Source organism: Myotis myotis, unplaced genomic scaffold, assembly GCF_014108235.1.
Source record: "Myotis myotis isolate mMyoMyo1 unplaced genomic scaffold, mMyoMyo1.p scaffold_m19_p_19, whole genome shotgun sequence".
In the NCBI taxonomy this organism is placed as follows: domain Eukaryota; kingdom Metazoa; phylum Chordata; class Mammalia; order Chiroptera; family Vespertilionidae; genus Myotis; species Myotis myotis.
In genome coordinates, this window is record NW_023416323.1 from 6,636,990 (window position 1) to 6,657,135 (window position 20,146).

A 20,146-nucleotide genomic window follows, 5' to 3' on the forward strand; every position below is an offset into this window, starting at 1 on the left:
GGAAAGACAGCTGCATGGAGAGATGTACAGGTGGCCGAGCGGATGAGATAAGTGGGCGATGATGGGACACACGGACTGGATAAATTGCTAAGGGAATGAATTTGTACTTGGAACAAAGCTTCTTAGCTTTTCTGGATGGGCATAAAGCAGTTCATAAACCCTGTGAAATCACACACCAAACTGAAATGGGCCCAGGTTCCAGTAATTTTTGAAAGAGTTTGAGATTTCCCAAATTTTCAGAACCACTGAATTGTACTGTGACAGACCTTCCCACTCATCGTCTTCTGTTATCCCCCACTATCTCCAGAACTGGAAATGAGACATACTGTCATAATATTAATTAACAAAATATTAATGAAATCCCCATCCCCATCGCTGCTGAGTTAATCAAGGTAAGTAATAAGGACCACTTGCCAAAGCAGACCTAGAAGTTGGAAAGCCGCAGCAATTTTAGACTTGTCTTCAGTGTCTGGACTTCTGGGTGAAGTTCTGAGAGTCTGTGGCATTTGGTTGAAGTCCTTGCTTTTTAAGAAGTCTGATATCCTGGCTCATGTGTGGAAAGGGGCATCAGGAGCCCCCTGGGCTCTGCGAAAGCCCACAGATTCCTGGGTGGAAGCTAATAGAGCAGGGTGGTTCAGCCTGACCTGGGCCTTGGCTGGCCGTAGCCGCCCGCCACCCCCGACATGGATGTTGACTGTGGTGGCATAGCTGAGCCTCCTGGCTGGAGGTGGTGGGGGCTGGGGCTGGGGCTGGGGCGGCGGGGAAGGTGCCCGTGATGTGGGGGCAGAAGAGGACCAGGAACCCCGGAAAGCTTGGGGGGCCTCTCCCCCAGGCCCCTGCCTCCGAGCTAGGCTCTGGCTGATGTATGAGGCTGCCAGGTATCTTGAGAGAGCAGCTGCGTTGGGACCCAGGAGCTGACGGGTTGGGGGTGAGGGACTGTGGGGTGGAGTCAAGTCTGAAGACTCTGACCTGGCAATGGGAGAGACAGGATGGCCTTCTGGTTTCGACAAAGCCACAGTGGTCTGAACTGCGGTGGGTGACAGGCCCTGAATGTCCCATGAGCTTCCTTGCTCAGGCAGAGGAGTGGCAGCTGTAAAATGGATGTCTGTGAGGCTCTTCTGCTCCAACAAAGGTGTAGGTTTGGGGACCTGAAGGTCTGTGAGGCTTTGCTCCTGGAGCAAAGGTACAGCAGTGGCAGCCTGGATGTCTGGCAGGTCTCCGTGCTTGGGCAAAGGTGCGAGTGCTTGGACCCGTGTGTCCATGAGGCCTTGCGGCTGGGGCACGGCTATGGCAACTGGAGCCTGAATGTCTGGGAGATCCTGGGGCAAAGACAATGGAACATTGGCTGGGATCTGATGGTCTAGGTGGCTTTCATATACAGGCAAAGGTGAGGTATCCAGAACCTGAATGTCTGGGAGGTCAGGTTCCAAGGGCAATGGGGTGTTGGCTGGGATCTGATGGTCCAGGCTGCTTCCATGCAGAAGCAAAGGGTCAATGGCTTGGCTGCAGACAGTGGCTGGGGACTGAACATCCCTGATACCTCCCTGCTTAGTTAATGGGGTGCTGGTGGGACTTTGGCAGTCTCGGTGGTCTTCTTGCTTGGGCATAGGAGAGGTGGCTAAACCTGTGACACGAGAACAACTTCCCTGCTTCAGCAAAGCTGGGGTGGTTGGAACTTGGATGTCCATCTGACATTCTTGCTGAGGGAAAAAGGTGGTAGCCGGAAGCTGTATATCCCTGTGGCCTCTATGCGCAGGCAAAGGAGTGGTCATTGAAATTTGCATTTCCGGGTGGCCTTCTTGATCAGGTAGAGATGTAATAGCTGGGACCTGGACATCTGGGCCTTCCTGCTTGGGAAAAGGTGTGGTGGCTGGAATCTGGATGTTCCAGAGGCCTTGCTCAGGCAAAGTGGTAGCATCTGGAATCCGGATGCCCCTATGGTCTTGCGCAGGCAAACTGGAAACATCTAGGCCCTGGCCACCCAGGCAGCCTCCCTGCTTAGACAGGGGTGCAGCAGCTTGAACCTGGGCAGCAGGGCCCAGGGGGACAGATTCCTGGGCCAAAGTCAGCGGGAAGGCCAGTTCACATACCAACACATGTCCAAATGCAGGCAGGGGCCCTGTATCCAAAGAAAGGAGGACTGAGTCAGGTATTGGCATTCTAGCATGGGCGGCCTCTGCCAACCACATACCCGGACCTCACCTGGCTCGGCCTGCTCGTGGGGCAGGCAGGGGGACAGCTGGAGTTGGGCCAGGGCCCGTGGCCTGCGGCGGGGGGCATTGGCCGATGCCCGCGTCTCAGCCCGCTGCATCTGCTGGATCCGCTCGCTGTACAGCCGGGCCAACTCTCGCACTCGGGATGCGGCCCGCTCTGTACTGGGGGCTCCAGCCTTTCCACTCCCACTCCCTCCTCGCAGATCTGAATCTTCCAGAATCAGCAGCGGTTCTGGGAAACCTGGCCGGGCCAAATGCCCCTGCTCTAGAGCCTGCCAGGCACTCCGGATTACGGAGCAAGAGCGGAATCCCAGCTCATCCTGATCTTGGGGACCATCCTGGGGCCGGAAATCTGGAAATGATACGCCATCCTCCTCCTCCCTTGCCTGCCCTGCCCTGCCGTCTGAGGAGGGCTCTCCCAGTTTCCCAGCACGGGCTCCAGAGAACAGTTCTCTCCTGGTGGCTAGAGCCTCATCTGGCTCCTGCAGCGGGCCATGCAGCCAAGAGTCACAGGGAAGGGTGGGAGGGCTGGAAAGACCAGGAATGTCGGGGACACTGGGTATGACTGGAAGGCAGGGCATTTCAAAAACACTGGAAATGTCAGAGAGACTAGGAAGGCAGGGCATTGGAGGAATTTCAGAAAGGCTAGACATCTCAGGGAGGGTGGACACGGCAGGATTTTTGGTAAGGCCAGGAATGTCGGGAACTTCAGCTGCACCGGAACCTTCGAGTCCCTCCAGGACATGGAGTGGGGAAGGGCCCCGTTCGTCCATCTCCAGCTCTTCGTCCTCCTCTTCGGAAGAGTCCCGGCTGGGCAGGGCTGGGAATGTGAGGCTTTCACCATCACGTGGTACTTGGGAGTCTCCAGGGAACTCGGGAATGTCGTGGGGAGGTGGCTGTAGCGGGCACTGGGGAAGAGACCAACAGTATCAGGTGCTTTGGCTGCTCCGGTGCCCGGTCTGTGCCTGCCCAAGCGAGAGCCCCAAGGACACTGTAATGGGATGCCCCGCTCACCCCTGCATCTCGGAGGCCTCTTTGGTTCAGCAGTTCCAGGATTTCTTCAGTGATTGAGGTCCCAGAGGGGTCCAGCGTGGGGGGTCCAGTGTCTTCCAAGTCCTCAGCAGGTCCAGAAGCTGGACCCGATGGCTGAGGCTCTAAAGGGGGGTAGAGCTCCCCCTCACTGCCAGCATGCTATGAGGAAGGAAAGAATGGAGGGCAAGCACCCAGAGCTGTCAGCACCCCTGCTTCCCAGTCCCCTTCTTATTCAAACCCAGGAATTGATAACTCAAGCTCCCTCCTCCATCAGATTCTTGTTCTGGGTCCCCAGATTCCATCCCAAGAGACTTCTTACCTTGAGTCTAGGCTTAGCTGGAAAAGAAGAAATGAGAAAAAAAGTGAGATGTAGGAATAAGTTTACTCCTTATAATTGATGAGTTGCCCTGTCACCCCTCCCCGGTGAACACTGGGCATCCCATGGGAAGAGACAGACAGACAGGGCTGGACCTGGCTGGGCTGGGCAGTCACTTACCATTCTGTGGAAACATGACATAAGGGTCCTTCACTGGCTCTGGGGAGAGGACACACTGATGTCAGGGGCCCAGCTCCCACCCCGATCCCTAGTTAACCTTTCAGTGGAATCAACTCACCAGACTGTCTACGGCCATGGCGGACAGTGGAGGGGCCTGGAGAGGGAGCTGTGGGAGAGGCAGATTAGAACCTTGTTATGAGCCCAACCCCAGACTTCTAGGAGAGGAAGGGCTGGGGGTACGTACATTCCTGAGTCCTGGGGCAGAAGGGGGCGGAACTCTTCTTTACCTGTGTTCCTTCGTCCAGGGGTGAAACTTCTAGCATCTCGAGGTCGGGGAGACCCAAGTAGGGGGATCACAGGCTCTGGGATAGGCTTACTTTTAGGAGCACCTGTGGGGAGAGATTTGGGGCTAAGAATCTACTCTTTCTTGGAAGTAACCCCTCTACTTCCATACCTACCAACCCAAGGCCCCAACTCACAGTGCAGGCTGTTTTCAAGAAGAACTTGTTTTGCCTGAAAGACACAAGGATGAGGGTTGAGGAGCCGGTCTCTTGAGCACCTGAGTCACAGTCCCATTAGTGAGTGCTGCTACATGACAGGCACATCACATGACTGATGACAATTATTCCTCACCACAACCCTATGAGGCTGGTGCTATTATTCTTCCTGGTGAGGAAGCTGCGGTCAGAGAGGTTGATCAGAGTCACCAAGCCGGGACACGGTGGAGCTGAAATTCAAACCCAGGCAGCCTATCTGCAATTTAACCGCCACGTTTTAAGAGAGTCCCCTGCACTCAGTGTCCTCCAGAACCAAGGGGGACCACAGTCTCTGGCACTCTGAGAGCCCCTGTCTGTGGCAGGAGCTGTACCTTGGCTGGGATAGAGGCAGGGTGGTTCTCAAAGAAGAGACGCTGGAGACAGTGAATCCACAGTCTCTTCTCTTCTTGGTTCTTGGCCTGGCGGTAGGTGGGGGTGGAGTGGGAAGTCAGGTGCGAGGTCTATGAGCTGGAGGGAACCCTGCCTGCCCACCCAGCCCCAGTCTCCTCACCTGAAGCAGGTGCCTGTGCTTGGGAATGGTCAAATCGGCCACCTTGAACCCTAGAGGGTCACGAGGACTCTCGCTCACACTCAGGTTGCAGCACTGAATAGGCGAGCAGAGAGGGTGGCAGGCTCAGAGCCCTTGGACTCAACAATGTGGCCCTTGCATTTGGGTTCCTACCCCCTAGAAAGATGTGCCCTGTATGGTTGTATGGGGTCCCCCTTCCCGTTGATCCTCTCCTCCAGGCTGGGCTCTGCTCTCCCTCACCAGCCCTCCCTACCCTCATCTGAATCAAGACGTGCTTCCCCCGTGAAGACACTTGTCTGGTGAGCAAACCCAGGTCCTCCCCCTCTGCATTCCGCTGGCCTCACCATCCTTATTACACCCTCAGACTCAAGAAAACATGGCCCTGGTTGTCTCTCCTTCCAGACCCTGCCCCTGGTCACCCCTTTAGAGATACAGGTATCGGTATATAGAATATAGTTTGTAGGTAACTCACAAAGATGTGACCCTTGTAGGTGTATTCTGGCCCCCGGCGTTTGGCCACGAGCAGCATCCGTGAGAATAGAAAGAGCAGCCGCTCACCCCCTCGAAGTCGGGGGCCACCTCCTCCGCCACCTCGGAATGAGCCTTCCAGTACCAGCTCCCCGAAAGCACTGAGCTCTGGGCCGGTCCAGCCGCCCAGCTGCCGCTGCACTTCCTGCCAGGACCCCACCAGGTACACGGGACACAGAAACATCACGGGGGGCACACACATCCCAGCACGGGGGGCGCTAACAAGGGCCCGGGCTGTCTGAGCCCGCCTTCGGAGGCCGCTTGTGAAGCACTGACCATCCCCATGAAGGCCCTCGTGCCCACTCCTCCCATCCAGCCCACCCTGGCGTCACCTGGAGGCGCGCAGCGTGCTCCTGCTTGCGCTTCATGTCGTTAATGTACCAGGCAACGGCTGTCATGGACACGATAGCCTCCTCTACCATCTCGCGGCCCCCGGTGCCCGGGCCCTCAACCCAGTGCTTGCCCAGCTCCTGCCAGGCAGTCACCGGACACCCGGGGGGGGGGGGGGAAACAGTAACAGAAAGATAAAGAATGATAATAATAGAGACAGAGAGACATATAAAGGTAGGGGCAGAGATGGAGATCCAGAGGCAAAGAGAGATAAACAGGAAGAGATAGAAAGTCGAATCAGCTGATGCCAGTCCCCATTGCCAACAAGACCCTACCCCAAGCACTGGCACAGTCTGTAGGGACCAAATGCCTCCCCAGACCTTCCCCAGTTCGTCCCTCTAGATGCACCACTGGGTGGTCCATGGGCAGGACCTGGCACCCCCAAGCAGACCCTCAAGGGCCACAGCAAACCTGCAGCAACAGGTGGTACTTGAGGATGCGCTGAACAGGTTTCAGGAGGAAGCTCTGCAGGGGCAGTGAGTGGTGGAGCTGGGCCTGGCGCTCCTGCAGCCACAGGGCTGCGGGTGGAGACAGCGACAGCTCCCGGAGCAGGGCTAGGGAGCTGGGGGCACGGAACAGGTCAAGAGAGGGCATCTCTGGTGGGCAGGGGTGGGAGGGTTGGGGGCAGGCAGGGGTCAAGGGCAGGCTAGGGAGAGTTCAGTTACTGTCACAGTCTGGCAGGGGTAGATGGGTTGAGTGGAGGGAGGTTGGCTGGCACAACAGCTCCTGGGCACAACCTGGGACCCCTCACCTTGGGTAGTTCATGCAGTACAACGTGTAGATGTCAAAATCTTCACTCTGCGGGTGACAGGGGAATTAGCACCTCAGACTGCCCATGACCCCCCTAGCACAGGCTTGCTTCTCACTTACCCAGGCACCAGTCCAGATTGAGCCCTGGCACCCCGACTCACCCTCTGCACGAAGCACTCTGCAATGCCCACTGCACTGCTGCTGCCCTCCAGGTCCTCCAGGAGCTGGCTGTGGGGAGAGGGAAGGGTGAGAGACCGCCCTGCCCCCAGACCCTCCCAAGGGAGAACTCCGAGAGGCTTGGTGGGGGCTTGGTGCTGCCAGGATCTCTCTAGGGCAGTGGTTCTCAACCTGTGGGTTGCAACCCCTTTGGCGGTCGAACGACCCTTTCACGGGGGTCGCCTAAGACCATCCTGGATATCAGATATTTACATTACGATTCATAACAGTAGCAACATTACAGTTATGAAGTAGTAACGAAAATAATTTTATGGTTGGGTCACAACATGAGGAAGTGTATTTAAAGGGCCAGAAGACTGAGAACCATTGCTCTAGGGGCTGTCATGTCCAGAGGAAGAGCCCTCTGATTCCTACATGGAACATCACAACCTGCTCAGACTTCCTTGGACTGAATCACATTCCTCAGCCTGAAATCTTGTCACAGCTGGCTGGAGCCTGGGTGTCTCATGTCATGACCCAGGGACAACAGTGTCATAACATTCAGAGCTGTGATAATCTTAAGATTCCGTTGTGATTCTGAGATCTTGTCATGACTCTCAGACCCCCTGCAATAATGTTATGATCTCAGCCCTGGCCGAATATTTCAGTTGGTTAGAGCATTTGGTTTGATTCCCGGTCGGGGCACATACAAGAAGCAACCAATGGATGCATAAATAAGTGGAACAACAAATAGGTGTTTCTCTCTCTCTCTCCCTCAATTTAAAAAATAATAACTGCATGATCTCCTGATTCTTGAAACCCAGCGTCCTGCTCACTGGGGACCAACCATCCTGATTTGTCCGGGACTGAGGGGTTCCCAGGACACAAATGCTCGCACTGTCATGATCTCCAGGCTCCATCTGGGCCTTAGATATATTGTTCTCCCAAGTCTGACACATTGCTAAAATCCATCCAGATGCCTGGACCCGTCCCCTTATTTGGACTTGGACCTCATCCAGATCCTCAGGCTCCATCCCCTCCTCCACACTCTGGGTCCTCCCGCCCCATCAAGATCCCCGCCCAATGTTTCGACATTTAGCCCCACTCTCCTGGCCCATCAGCCCCTGACCTGCTGAACTCGTAGATGTCCTCGATGTTTGCAAACAGCGTGCCCACCTGCTCCGTGCTCAGCCCCAGGACCCCGCCATCCAGCAGGGGGCCCAGGTAGTCCTGTGGGGGTGACTGGGGTTACTGGGGCAAAGGGCTGGGCTGGGACCCACTGGCCTCAGGTGCCCTCCTGCCTCACCTCCACGATGCTGCGGAGGTCCCGGACATAGGCCCGCTCCGTCTCCACGATCTCACGGACCACACGCTCCAGCCTTGAGGGTTTCACCAAACCAGGGGTCCCCACAGGCGACAGATGCAGGCGGATGGGGGGCCCTGGAAGGGGCTCTGGTCTGGAGGCTAAGCAGGCAGGGGTGGGCCCTGGGGCCAGGTCCCCCTCAGAGCCCACTGTGCTCAAGGATGTGGAGCTCCCAGAACCTCGAAGGGAGGCCATGGCGGGGGTTGCGGAGGCTGCTGGGGGTGTGGAACAGGAGGTTAGGGTGTCTCCCCAACTGAGTGAGTGCTCTCAGCCCTCATACTCACACACATTTGGTCAGTGTCTTTCCCAAGGCTCCCTTCTCCCCTTTCTGCTGTGCTGCCTTCATCCATTCCTGTCCTCTCGCATCAGGGTCCTCCCTGGGCTTCTGGCCTCCACTTCTCTAATCCACCTCCATGTATCAGCCTGGGATGTCTATCAATTTGCTGTCTGACGCAGTCACTCTCCTGAGTACAACCCCTTCCTGCCCTCAGGATAAAGTCCAAACTCCTCAGGTCCACAGGACCTTATGCAAGGTGCCCATTAGACCATTCCAGTCTGCTCTCTCGCCACAGCCATGCCACTTCTCACACTCCAGATTCGTCGCACGCAGCTTCCCCTTACCTCTGGGCCTTTGTACACTGCTCCCTCTGCATGGAATAAATACTCTGCCTTGCCTTTCCCAGCTCGTCCCTCCCAATCTTCCTATTCTGTTTAGATGTTGCCTCCTCTGACTTCCCAGACTAGGTTCCCCAGCCCTTTGGTCCCCCATGCTGCTGTGATCACTCTGTCCTGAGACACCCACTCTGGTCACTATCTGGTACCCTAGATAGGTCACTGTCTAGGGATAGGCCCATCTTCCCCACCAGACTTGGAGCTCTGTGCGGGCAGGACTGGGGCTATTTTGGTCACCCTGTGTTGCCAGCATTGCCCAACATGGGGCCAGCCAGAGGGCTGCACCGTGTCTGGAATAAAGGAATGAATGCCCAGCAGGCTCTGCCCCTCCCTTGCATGCTCACCTGTCTGAGTCTCACACACAGTTGCACAGTCACACACTTCACCTCTGTGGCGGGGGCTAAGGCGAGGGCTGGGTTTGGACAGGCTCAGTCCACGGGCTCCCTCTGGCATGGCTGCGTGGCTCAGCGGCTTCTGCAGAAAGACCCCCTTCTTTGATACCAAGACGTCATAGGCCTCCAATTGCCCACACTCACAGTTTGGGGGCTGAGAATCAGGAGTGTGGTCTAAATCCAAGGAGGGGCCCCCGGGAGTAGTAACTCATGGAGCAGACAGACGCAAAGTGATAGAAAGAGGGGGACAAGGAGAGAGAACATAGAGGAAAAGATGGGAAGGCAAAGACAAAGAAGAGTGAAGAGAGCAAAAGAGTCGCTGGAGCTAGGAGTCTGGTCTGTCTGGGGCCGGAGGCTCAGGGATCCTGGGAACGGCTGGGCTCTGGCTGCAGCCGAGGGCGAGGGGCAGGGCTGGGAAAAGCCGTGGGCGGGAGGCCGCGGGATCCCAGGGGAGGGCGGAGAAGGCCGAGGGACCGGATGCCAGGGTCCAGCAGACGGCTCCCTCCCCCACCGAGAGCGGCGAGCTGGGCGCAGGCCCTGAGGCCTGGATCCCCCCCGCCCCTCCGGCCAGTCACTCCGCGATCTGCTCTCTGAACCCTCCGCCTTCCCACCCCCCACCCGCCCCCCACTCCAGCCGGCGCCTCCGCGCGCGCCCCGCCGGCACGCCCCCTCATTGTTTAGCTGCGAGGCGCCGTCCCCTCCCCCAGCCCATCGGGGCCTCTTGCCTTCCCCCTCACCTCCCGGGAAGTCTCCGGCCCCGAACCGAGGCAGCCCAGCTCCTATCTGACCCCTAGCATGGTCCCTGGGGAGGCGCGGAGCCGACTCCTGGGTGCGTGGATCTCTCTGCAAGTCAGGGATGTAAACTTCGGGCTCTCAGGCTCCGGGAACCAGAATCCGAGTTCTCTTGGAAAATGGGCTGCCGAGATCCGAATTTCTTGGTCCTCTAAATGGAGGATGCTGGGAGCCTGAATCTTGAGTCTCAGATGGGGATGCTAGGGACCCACATTCCTGAGACTTCTAGATAGGGCGGTGGATGGCACGGATTCCTGCGTTCCCCTAACTCTAGTAGCAGGAATTACACCACCTCCAGGCTGGAGTGCAGCGAGTCCCAAACTCCTGGGTGCCCTGAAGTAGTGGGCACAAGTGGTTGGGGCGCTAGCAGTCCATAACCCAAGTTCTTCCAACCCCGGGAGTCTTGGGCTCAGGTTTCGGGGAACCGCGGGAGCTCGCCCTCCAGGGTCGCGGGGGCTGATGCCCCGGGCTCTTGGCTCCTTCAGGGAGGAGGCGCTGGGCACCTGGGTATCTGGAGTCCTCTGACCTGCACGCGGAAGCCTGTGCTTCGAAGTCTCTCTAGACCCGGTGCAGTGACTAGGGTCGCCCGAGCTCGCGGCTCTGGAGCCTAAGAGGTCCAGGATGGGCGGCACGGGTCTCAAGCAGCAGCGGTGGCAGCGCCACTTCTGCAGTGGGAGACCCCGTCCCAGCTGTGGGGCTGGGGACGGTCGCCTTGGGCTTCCCCTCCCCCTAGCCGCCTGGGCTCACATCCTGTTCCCGCCCGCGGCGGTGGGGGTGTGGGGGGGAAGGGGCCGGCTTCCGGCCGGCCAGCCGGGGGTTAAAACACCTTCTCTTTAGGTTCTGAATATTCATAAGGAGGCGAGTCCAAGGCAGGCTACACTCCTTCCACATTCCAAACGCCTCGCAGACTTTCCCTTTTTTCAGCAAGGGCCTTCCAGGCGTGAGAATCAGGAGCTGGTCACACACTTTCTCCTATTGACCAACCAAAAAATTTATATTTGCATATACAATGCGAAACATAACTGTCCAGGGAGGTCATGTGGCCGAGAATAACTGAAGGACCCCACGGCGAAAGGGTGCGGCCGGAGCTCCAGTGGCGCAATCGGTTAGCGCGCGGTACTTATAAGACAGTGCAAGGCGGAGCGATGCCGAGGTTGTGAGTTCGATCCTCACCTGGAGCAGTTTTGACTTTTTTTTTTTCCTCCTCAGCTTTTATAAATCTTAAACGTTGTATAAATCTGTATCACTTAGAGGAATGAACATTTCGATTTTCGGGCTGGAAAGACTCCAGGGATTCTGGTGATCATCGGTTAAGCAGCATGGGGAGGTGCCGTTTTTATTGGCCACTAGAGGGTGGTATCGCCTTTTAGATGCCTGCACATTTCATAGGATCTGCAGATCTCAGTTAAGGCCCGTATAAGTATCAGGCTGTGCGTCCTCTACTAGTATATGGCCTCTTGCCTCGAGTTTCTGTCTTGGATTTTTTTCCAGTTTCACTTAGATATAATTACCATATAACATTGTACTGTATTAGCCCAAGGTCTACAACATAATTATGTGTAAAATGTGAAATGATTATTATAAGTTTAGTTAACATCATTTTTTTTTTCTTGTGTGTCTTGAAGTTTTAACTCTTTTCCTCTCCCCATTTCTGAATCGATTTTTTTTTCAACAAATACCGAACATCCATTAGGTGGCCAACTCCTATTTAGGGTTTCGACATGAGTGATACTGCAGGGAACAAGGCAAAGTCCCTGTCCCTGAGGACTTGACATTCTAGTGGGGAAGGCAGATTCCTATAAACAGGAACTAAATACATTTCTTATGTTAGGTGGTGATAAATGTCATGGAAACAGTTGAGCAAGATAAGGAGGATGGTGGAATGGGAGGTGGGGTGTGGGTTACAGTAAGAGTAGTCAGGGACCTCTCACTGAGGAGACATTTGAGCAGAGACCTGAAGTTGGGAGTGAGCATAGGGATACCTGAAGGAGTATTCCAGGCGGAGAACACAGACAGCATAAAGGCCCTGTGGCTGAAGCATGTCAGATATGCTACTTATTGGTGGAGCAGTTAAGCCAGTGTGGCTGTAGCAAGACTGACCAAAGATAGAATCAGTCCAGGAAGCTGGTTAAGAACTTAGAACTTTGCCCTGACCAGTTTGGCTCAGTGGATAGAGCGTTGGCTTGCGGACTGAAAGGTCCCAGGTTTGATTCTGGTCAAGGGCACATACCTTGGTTGCGGGCACATCCCCAATGGGGGGTGTGCGGGAGGCAGCTGGTCGATGTTTCTCTCTCATCAATGTTTCTAACTCCATCCCTCTCCCTTCCTCTCTGTGAAAAATCAATAAAATATATTAAAAAAAAAAAAGAACTTAGAACTTTGCCTTTTATGTGATCTGACTCAGGTTGTCTAGTAGAGGCAGTGGGGAGAGACTGAGGGCAGAGGTCTGAGGCAGGAAACTAGAAAGGGGCTGAAGTGACAGTTCAGGTGGGAGATGATGCTGGATAGGACCAGGATGAGGAACAGAGGAAGAGCCAGGAGGATGGACTGTAGATTTAGGTGAATCAAAGAGGATTGCTGTTGGACTAGGATGTGGGTTTGAGAGGGGAGTCAAGAGGATGACCAGGTGTTTGGCACTGATAGTTGGTGGTAGGTGCCTTTTTTTTTTTATCCTCACCTGAGTAGTGAGGATATTTTTTCCATTGATTTTTAGAGCAAGTGGGGGGAGGAGGGGAGAAAGGAGAGAAACATCGATTTGGCCCACCAATTGGCCACCTCCCACATGCACCCCCAATGGGGGCTGGGATCAGACCTGCAACCCAGGTACTTGCCCTTGACTGAACCTATGCTGGATCGTCCAGTGCACAGGCCGGCACTCTCACCACTGAGCATACCAGCCAGGGATAGGTGCCATTTTTTAAAATTTCTTTTTTGGGAAGGGGCAGAACAGAGATATGTTTCTTATTCTTTCAGTGTCTGTAAATGTCATTGCAAACCCTGCTCTTCCTCTCTGCCTCCCCTATGTCTTTAGGTTTCTGGGTTTCTATCTCCCCCCCCCCCCCCCCCGCCGCCCTTTTTAAAAATATATATATTTTATTGATTTTTTACAGAGAAGAAGGGAGAGGGATAGAGAGTTAGAAACATCGATGAGAGAGAAACATTGATCAGCTGCCTCCTACACACCTCCTACTGGGGATGTGCCTGCAACTAAAGTACATGCCCTTGACCGTAATCGAACCTGGGACCCTTCAGTCCGCAGGCGGATGCTCCATCCACTGAGCCAAACCTGTTAGGGCTCCCAAACCCCTTTAAAAAAATTTTTTTTAATTGATTTTTTTTTTTTTTTTGAGAGAGAGAGGGAGAGAGAGAAAAATATCTATGTGAGAGAAATATCTACGGTTTCTCCTATGTGTAACCCGACCCGGGACGCTCAACCAACTGAACCACACCGGCTAGGTAGGGCAACACTTAAAAAAAAAATTATTTTAAAACTGATTTCAAAGAGGAAGGGAGAGGGAGAGAGAGGGAGAGAACCCTTTTTTTAATGTATGGGGGCCAGAGCCCTTTCCCACAACAGTGTCCAGGAAGAGATCAAAGGTCAGAGCCTGTCTATGGGGAAGGGGAGAGGGCCAAGGAGGGGAGGGGTGAGAGGGCTAGGAAGCATGAGGAGGGGAGGGGAGGGGGGAGCTGGAGGAGGGGAGGAGAGAAGAACACTACCGGGCCGGGGAGGAGGGGGGAGGAGGGGGGGGAGGGAGGAGGAGGGGGGAGGGGGGAGGAGGGAAAGGGAAGGTTGCGGAGGGAAGGAGTGGAGAGGGCAGGGGGAAAGGAGAGGAACTTGAAGGAAACAAAGGAGGGGGCGAGGGACAAGGGCTTGGAGCGGGAAGGAAAAGATACATTAAAAGGGGAAAAGGAGGGGAGAGAGGAGAGTTGAGACGGTGAGGGAAGGCGGAACTGGTCGGTAAGGGGGGAGGGACTGAGAGGGAGGAGAGAAGGGGTGAGGGTGGGGAGAGGAGAGCAGAGGGAAGTGGGGGGCGGGGAGGGGAGAGGAAAAGGGGGGGAGGAAGGGGTCCAGAGGGCGGGGCCCCGGCGGAAGGGAGGGCGTGGCCCCTGACGCGGAGCGTCTTCCGGGCTCCGGCCGCAGGGTGGGTCCCGCCGCCTCTTGCCTTGTATGGTCCGAGGTGCCGCGGGCCGCGCACGTGACCCGCACCGGCCGGCGCTTCGCAGTCGGAGCCCAAACTTCTCGGCTCCGGGCAGCCGAGGCGGCGCCCCCGAAGCTCGAGGCTCCCGAAAGCCAGAAGCTACAGCTCCGCCATTTGTGTAAGCGCCGGGGCGCCAAGCGTAGACTTCTAAGTGGCCGGACACTAGCTGTGAGATTCCAAAATGTGTCCACGTAAGAAACGTCCAAACCTGGAAGAATTTTTTAAAAATATTTTTTATTACTGATAGTATTACAGGTATCTCCCTTCACCCTCCCGTCGCCCCTCCGGGCCCTCCGCTCCCCTGCCCCCAGGGCTTCCCCTATGGCCCGGTCCAGGACCGTGCCTGTACGTATATAAATCTCAGGTTTCTCTCTTCTCCTCCCCCAACCCCGCCTGGAGGTCGGTCAGGCTGGTCCGTGCCTCCAGGCTCCGGGTCTTCTTTTGTTGGTCAATTGAATTGACTCAATTCACTTTGTTCTTTGGATTCCACAAGTAAGTGAGATCATGTGATATTTGGCTTTCTCAGTTTGGCTTATTTCACTTAACCTGTAAGAATTCTTACGAGTTTATTTGAGTCAAACTGACGACAATTGCTGGGAAGGAAAATCTCACTGAGAAAATGCTCCAGAGAACAGCAGATTTGCATCTTAGACATTACAATCAAAGGAGGAGGGGTAGGTGAGTGGGAGAGCCGGGAGAGGTCATTGGGGGAAAAGGAGACAGATGTAATACTTTAAACAATAAGGAACTTAAATTAAAAAAAAAAAAAGGAGGCCCTAGCCAGTGTGGCTCAGCGGATGGAGCATAGGCCTCTCCAGATTTCAGACCATCCTATGTGGTTTCCTTGGGTCTCTGTAAGGTTTGCATGCAGGCCTCCCCTGAGCTGTGGCCCCTTTTCATCCACAGCTGTGATTCCAGAGCCCTGAGATTTAACGCTGCCTCCCACGAGATGGCGAGATTCTGAGTCCCCCAGCCCCTTAGGTCCTGGAAGGCTGGGTGACGGACCCCCAGACGTCAGTGCCCCCCGCCCCGCCCGCCCCCGCCCCCGCCAGCTCTCGGGCACATTCCGTTCTCCCAGCGCAGCCCCGCCCTCCCTACTCCGCCAGCCCGGACGGAAACACCCCATCTCCACCCGCCCCGGGCTGAGAGGTCGGTCGAAGAGCCCGGCCAGACGGGAGCGCGGGCGTCCCCCACGCCCTGGGAACTGGCTCTCCCGGTTTCTATCTGGTGACCTCACCTGGCCCCGCCCTCTCAGGTGAACTGCTGGTCCAGGTGACATCACTTCCTGCCAGGTAAGAGCGGAGGGCAGTTCTGCTCAGGAAATGTTTGGAGGAACTATGGATGGACTCTCCCCGATTCAAAACAGGGCCACACCATCCTCCCCACTCCTCACTGCCTCTAGACCGGAGAAAAGCCAGGACTGGATTTTACACACAGATGACTTTTATTTAAAAATTCCAAAAAACACAAAAATAAACTTTAACAATATATATTACTTAATATAGCATACTTATAATAATAATTATTCCATCATTTCCAACATTACAAAAAAGAGGAAGAAAAATATAAGGGAAGCAGACGACCCAATATATATAAATACTATAAAATCTATTAGAATAAATAAAGTCGTCATAAATAAAGGTCCCAATGGCTGGGGAGAGGGGATTGGCAATGACTTTGGCTACTTGCTTTCGGAGGGAAATTTGAGCACCAGGATTGACCCTCAAGGGGAAGGCTCCAGTCACCACCAGTCACACCAGAACCTCAGGGGTCTAGGAAAAATCGGGAGGGGGCAGTAGGGGCCTATTATTCACAGCATTGGGAAGGGGAGCGGTGGTGTGGAGAGGGTTCACTGCTACCCTCAAATTTGCTACATATTAAAAAAAAAGACTCCAGAATACACTCCTTCCTCCAACACCAGGAACACTGAGCTTGCCCACTGGGGACCTGCCCCAGAATAGGGTCAGGGGAGTAGGTTAATGCATTTGGAAGGCAGTGAGGCTACTTGATTGAGTTCCCCATATCCCCACAGCCCCAGGGCTTCTGTGGAGACCATAGCACAAGAGAAATGGCCCCCCTTGAGATACAGCTGATCTGTACTGGGCAGGCACTTGTCACTCAGACACTGAGATTCGATTGAAGATGGGGAGTCGCCGAGGGGCTACAGGCTGGGGTGGCCCAAAAACTCCAGCCTCGAAGACGGGTGAGTCAGACCCTCCCAGGCTGCTGCCGCTGCTGGCATAATCGTCGGGATCAGATCCCAGGGACTGTGCAGAGGGGCTCCGGGCCAGGCCACCTACAGGTCCCCAAACGCTGCTAGGGGTGGCCCTTCGGCAGGAGGGACAACAGGCTGGTGTGGGATCCCTTAGGGCCACAGGAGTCCCAGGGGCAGCAGAGAAGGCAGAGGGTGAAAGTGGAAGGTCCCCAGGTGGTGGTGGTGGGGAGCTGGAGGGCGAGAAGGAGCATGAGGACAAGGAAGGGCCTGCCAGGCCTGCTGGTGGCGGCGAGGATCTTCTGCCAGAGGGCAGGCCTGAGAAGCTGATGCTCTGTCGCAGCATATGGGGGTGGCCAGGGGAGGCCAGGTCTTCACTGGGGTTGTGGATGAAGTGGCAGCGTGAGCCGTAGGGGCAGCGGCCCTGGAGGTAGAACTTGTGGCAGAATTCTGTCTTGTACTTGGGGTGGCGACTGGCTTGGCGCAACTCGCCCAAACCATGGGCAAACTGGCACTTAGCCCCATAGCGGCAGCGCCCACTCTCTGAGAAGGTTCGACATAGCTCAGTCTTGTATCTGGATGAGGTGGTGGGGGTGGAAGTAGGTGAGAGAGACAGCTCAGTGCCTGGGCGGGGAGCCAGGGGTGCGAAGCCTGGGGGTGGGGGCACCCAGCCACAGCTTCGACCCTCTACCAGGCTGGTAGAACGGCCAGGCAGGTGGGCAGCGACCCCAGCGGGACTGGAGTCTGAGCTGAGGCTCCAGAGTCCAGAGGCCCAGCCTGGGCTGGACTCAGTATCTCCTTGGCTGGATGGCAGGTCAGTGCTCAGCGACAGGAGGCTCTGTGGGAACAGGGATCTGTTATAACACCGAAAATGCAAGTGGCGCCCCTCCCCAGCTGCAGGGCACCTCAGAGCTTGCCAGTCCAGTTTGTGGGTTGCTGGCCTGAGCCCCACCCGCCTGCAGAAACCCATGGGTTAGAGATTGTGGGGATCCCAAATTGGAAGTTGTGGGTTTTTTCGGGACAGAAGCCCATCTCGAGGGGCCCAGGAATCACGGCCCCCTCCCCCCCTCAGGGCACACCACTGTCCACCAATTTTGAGCCTCTGGGTCTCTCGGGATTTGACCCCAGCGCTTCGTGTTCTCGTTTCACAACTGGCGGGGCGGCAAAGCTAACCCAGGAGTGCGATCTCTTCGGTTTTGGAATCCCAGAGTTCTCTTGGTTCATAAATCGCCTTTTTCACCCCAAGATTCCAGCCCCTGAAACGTCTCCGCGTAAAACCGCACCCTCAGCAACTACTGGGGGGAAGCCAGGTGTGGGGCCATTTCCGCCTCCAGACAGTCCTAGTTTGAGAAAACTCCTCCAGCTTTCCATCGCCTAGGGACACCCTATCCAGGTTTGAGCCGAGACCCGAAAGTCGCAGGCTTCATTTTTCAACTCCAGGGAACCGCACTGGGAAGGGAGGCAGGACCCCGGGCCCGAGCGGGCGGCGCTGAGGAGCTCCAGTTTGAGTAGAGAGCCAGGGGTCCCGACCGGAGTTGGCGATGCCACAGAGCCCTAGTTTGAGAAGGGAGTCCGTTGGGCACAGGGACCCCAAGGTGCCGGTCGGCGGGGACTCACCTCGTAGAGGGCGCTGAGATCCATGGCGACGCAGAAGGGAGATCTGCGGGAAACCCGGGAGAACGTGCGAGCGCCGGGGCCAAGCTGCCGCTGGGTGGAGGAGCCGGCGATTTTATAGACACAGGGGCGGGGCGGCCGCTGGCGGGCGGGGCCAGGAGGGGCGCTTCCCGGACGCGCACCCCCCAGCGCTGCCCGCCCGGCCCGGGACTGGTTCCCTTCCGCCCCGCCCCCTCCCCCGGCCCGGACGCGCGGGACCTGGGCCCACCAGCGGCCGCGACCCTGCGAGGAGTGCGTGGGATGGGGGTGTCGGCCCCGTTTTCAAGGCTGGAGTCCGAGGCTCCGGGAAGGGAACTGGGACGGAGGTGGGGGCAGGGCTCCAGGGGAAATCGACAAGGGGAGAGGCCGAGGCAGTGGGCGTGCGCGTGGGAGAAAGACTGACGCCGGCGGCGGGGAGCAGTGCGGAGAGAGCCAGAGACCCAGAAATGGAGAGACGCAAAGAGAAACACATAGACACACAGCAGAGGGAGGGAGGGACCCACACAGGGAGGTATACGAAGAGAGGGCAAAAACAGGGTAAGGAGAGGTGGGGACACAGGCAGAAAAGACTTGAAGAGACAGTCCCAGGGACAAATTCATAGCGAAAAGCTAGAGGGGAAGTCAAATAAATAAAAAGAGGGAGGAAATAAAACAAATAACCCACAAGACAAAAATATGCAGGAGCAAAACAGAAGAGACCAAAGGCCTGGCAGAGAATTCTCTTGGGAGACCGACCCGCCTGCCTTGGTTTCGCCCTCAAACAGCCCAGATCCGCAGACCTCGGCCCTCCGCACCCTCACTCGCGAGGGGTGGGGACCCTGGTATCTGGCAAGACTGGAAAGGGGCCTCCCTTCCCAATTCCAGAGCCGCTGTAGCCTCGCGTCCTCCCGCAAATAGGGGCACTTCTGATGGCTTTCTCTGGGCTAGATGCCGTCATATGAAAGTGCTTTTAAGTTCGTTAACTCAAGAGGGGTTATTGTGTTCATTTTACACACGAGGAAACCCAGGAATAGAGGTCAAGTTACTCTCCTTCTACTTAGTAAATGGCAGCAGCCTAATACCAGGGCATTAAATCATGTTAAGAGTTTGCTTTCTGGGAAAACCGAAGATTGGAAATCTCAATCTTTTATTATGGTGGAGGGTTACCTTGATTAAAAGCTGTTTTGAGATGGAAGAAATGGGTCATCCACAACTGATGGTCCTGGGACTTAGAGAGGCGTGCCTTGAGGGAATTCTCAACTTGCCGGGAACCTTTCCCACATTCTCAAGTGGTTTATTGTCAAAGGGTTGCCCTGCGCGAGAACTTTGTGATCTGGGAAGAAAACTCGTTTCTTAAGGGAGTCTTGGTGAGCTGGCTGCCCTGCGTGAAAATCGGGGGCAGAAATCATTGCCACGGAGTGCAGTTACAATGGTGCAAAGTTCCTTATGGCAGGCTGACTGCTGGCTTGTGTGGAGGTGGGAGATTCGGTCAAGCACGCGGACCTGCCTGGTCGGACAGAGTTCAGGGGAATCCCTGGTGCGGCGCCTTCTGGGGCGACAGACGGGCCTTCCCGGCCGGTCCCGTGAGTTGGGCCGCTTCGGGCGGCTCCGCACGGTTGCAGCCTCCCGTGACTCACCCGCAAGGGGCGGGGGAAGGGGGCTTCCTGGAAGCCGTGACGCCGGTTCCTCTCTGTAACCAGGGCTTCGGTCGCCTGTAAACAGAGGCTGGAGGACAACGGGAAAAGGTTGAAAGGGGAGGTGTCTGGCACCCGCCCCCGGGCCAGGCTCCAGACCCCTCGGCCGCTAGTAGGACGAAGGCGCGGGAAGCAGGGGTGGGGGACACCCTGGGGTCTTCGGAGCGATCCTGGGGGAGGGATTCCAGTGTCGATTCCCAGGAGCCTGGGAGCCTTTCCCAGCCTGAGTCAGGCTGACCCCCTCCCCTCGTCCCTGTGCTGAGTCAACGACAACCTGGACGCTGGGACGGGGCAGCCCTCCTAGAGGCTGGAGGGGGCGGGGGCCTTGGCACCGGCGGGCGGGCCCAGAAGCCCGGGCTCCGGCCACTCCTTGCCCAGATCTAGGGGCCCGGTGTCCAAGCCACCTCCACTCTCAGACCCAGGACAGCCGGCCCCTAGCCCAGTCCTTCGTCAGACCCGAGTCCGAGCCCCCAGCCCCTTTCCTCGGACTTGGCAGCCCGGCTCCTATCCCCCCTCCAACTTGGCCCGGGCCGAGGAGGAACTTCAGGGCAGGACTCCTC

General features: G+C 56.3%; 2 protein-coding genes and 1 non-coding gene across 5 annotated transcripts; 1 reads left to right on the forward strand and 2 right to left on the reverse strand.

Annotated features, from left to right (window-relative positions):
* Nucleotides 1–224: 224 nt before the first annotated feature.
* On the reverse strand, nt 225–12,097 carry PLEKHG2 (pleckstrin homology and RhoGEF domain containing G2). 3 transcript variants are annotated; one of them, XM_036346065.1, is made up of 19 exons: nt 9,795–12,097; nt 9,052–9,139; nt 7,937–8,205; nt 7,760–7,860; nt 6,636–6,702; nt 6,476–6,522; nt 6,136–6,286; nt 5,667–5,804; nt 5,279–5,479; nt 4,789–4,881; nt 4,610–4,696; nt 4,221–4,254; nt 4,029–4,130; nt 3,860–3,907; nt 3,742–3,780; nt 3,565–3,581; nt 3,228–3,404; nt 2,203–3,121; nt 225–2,119 (listed from the first exon to the last, which is right to left on the reverse strand). In XM_036346065.1, the coding sequence occupies exons 2-19, from the start codon at nt 9,116–9,118 to the stop codon at nt 549–551; spliced, it is 4,128 nt and encodes a 1,375-aa protein (XP_036201958.1). In that variant the 5' UTR covers nt 9,119–9,139; nt 9,795–12,097; the 3' UTR covers nt 225–548. The 3 variants fall into 3 exon arrangements, with proteins under 3 accessions (XP_036201958.1, XP_036201956.1, XP_036201957.1); XM_036346063.1 differs by having other exon boundaries at nt 7,937–8,208; nt 9,010–9,139; XM_036346064.1 differs by lacking the exon at nt 9,795–12,097 and having other exon boundaries at nt 9,010–9,623.
* TRNAI-UAU lies at nt 10,937–11,030 on the forward strand. Its single transcript has 2 exons — nt 10,937–10,974; nt 10,995–11,030. It is a non-coding gene; the product is annotated as a tRNA-Ile (tRNA).
* Nucleotides 12,098–15,469: 3,372 nt separating the features above from the next.
* ZFP36 (ZFP36 ring finger protein) lies at nt 15,470–18,035 on the reverse strand. The gene is made up of 2 exons (XM_036345685.1): nt 17,878–18,035; nt 15,470–17,098 (listed from the first exon to the last, which is right to left on the reverse strand). The coding sequence occupies exons 1-2, from the start codon at nt 17,899–17,901 to the stop codon at nt 16,163–16,165; spliced, it is 960 nt and encodes a 319-aa protein (XP_036201578.1). The 5' UTR covers nt 17,902–18,035; the 3' UTR covers nt 15,470–16,162.
* Nucleotides 18,036–20,146: the final 2,111 nt, after the last annotated feature.

Bases quoted from the DNA above. Each gene is read 5' to 3' on its own strand.
- PLEKHG2 (XM_036346063.1), bottom strand. From the start codon at position 9,118: ATGCCAGAGGGAGCCCGTGGACTGAGCCTGTCCAAACCCAGCCCTCGC. The intron at 7,861-7,936 runs GTGAGGCAGGAG...TCACCCCCACAG, and splicing joins ACCTCCGCAGCATCGTGGAG to GACTACCTGGGCCCCCTGCT. The intron at 3,781-3,859 runs GTGAGTTGATTC...TCCTCTCCCCAG, and splicing joins CCATGGCCGTAGACAGTCTG to AGCCAGTGAAGGACCCTTAT.
- ZFP36 (XM_036345685.1), bottom strand. From the start codon at position 17,901: ATGGATCTCAGCGCCCTCTACGAG. The intron at 17,099-17,877 runs GTGAGTCCCCGC...CTGTTCCCACAG, and splicing joins ATCTCAGCGCCCTCTACGAG to AGCCTCCTGTCGCTGAGCAC.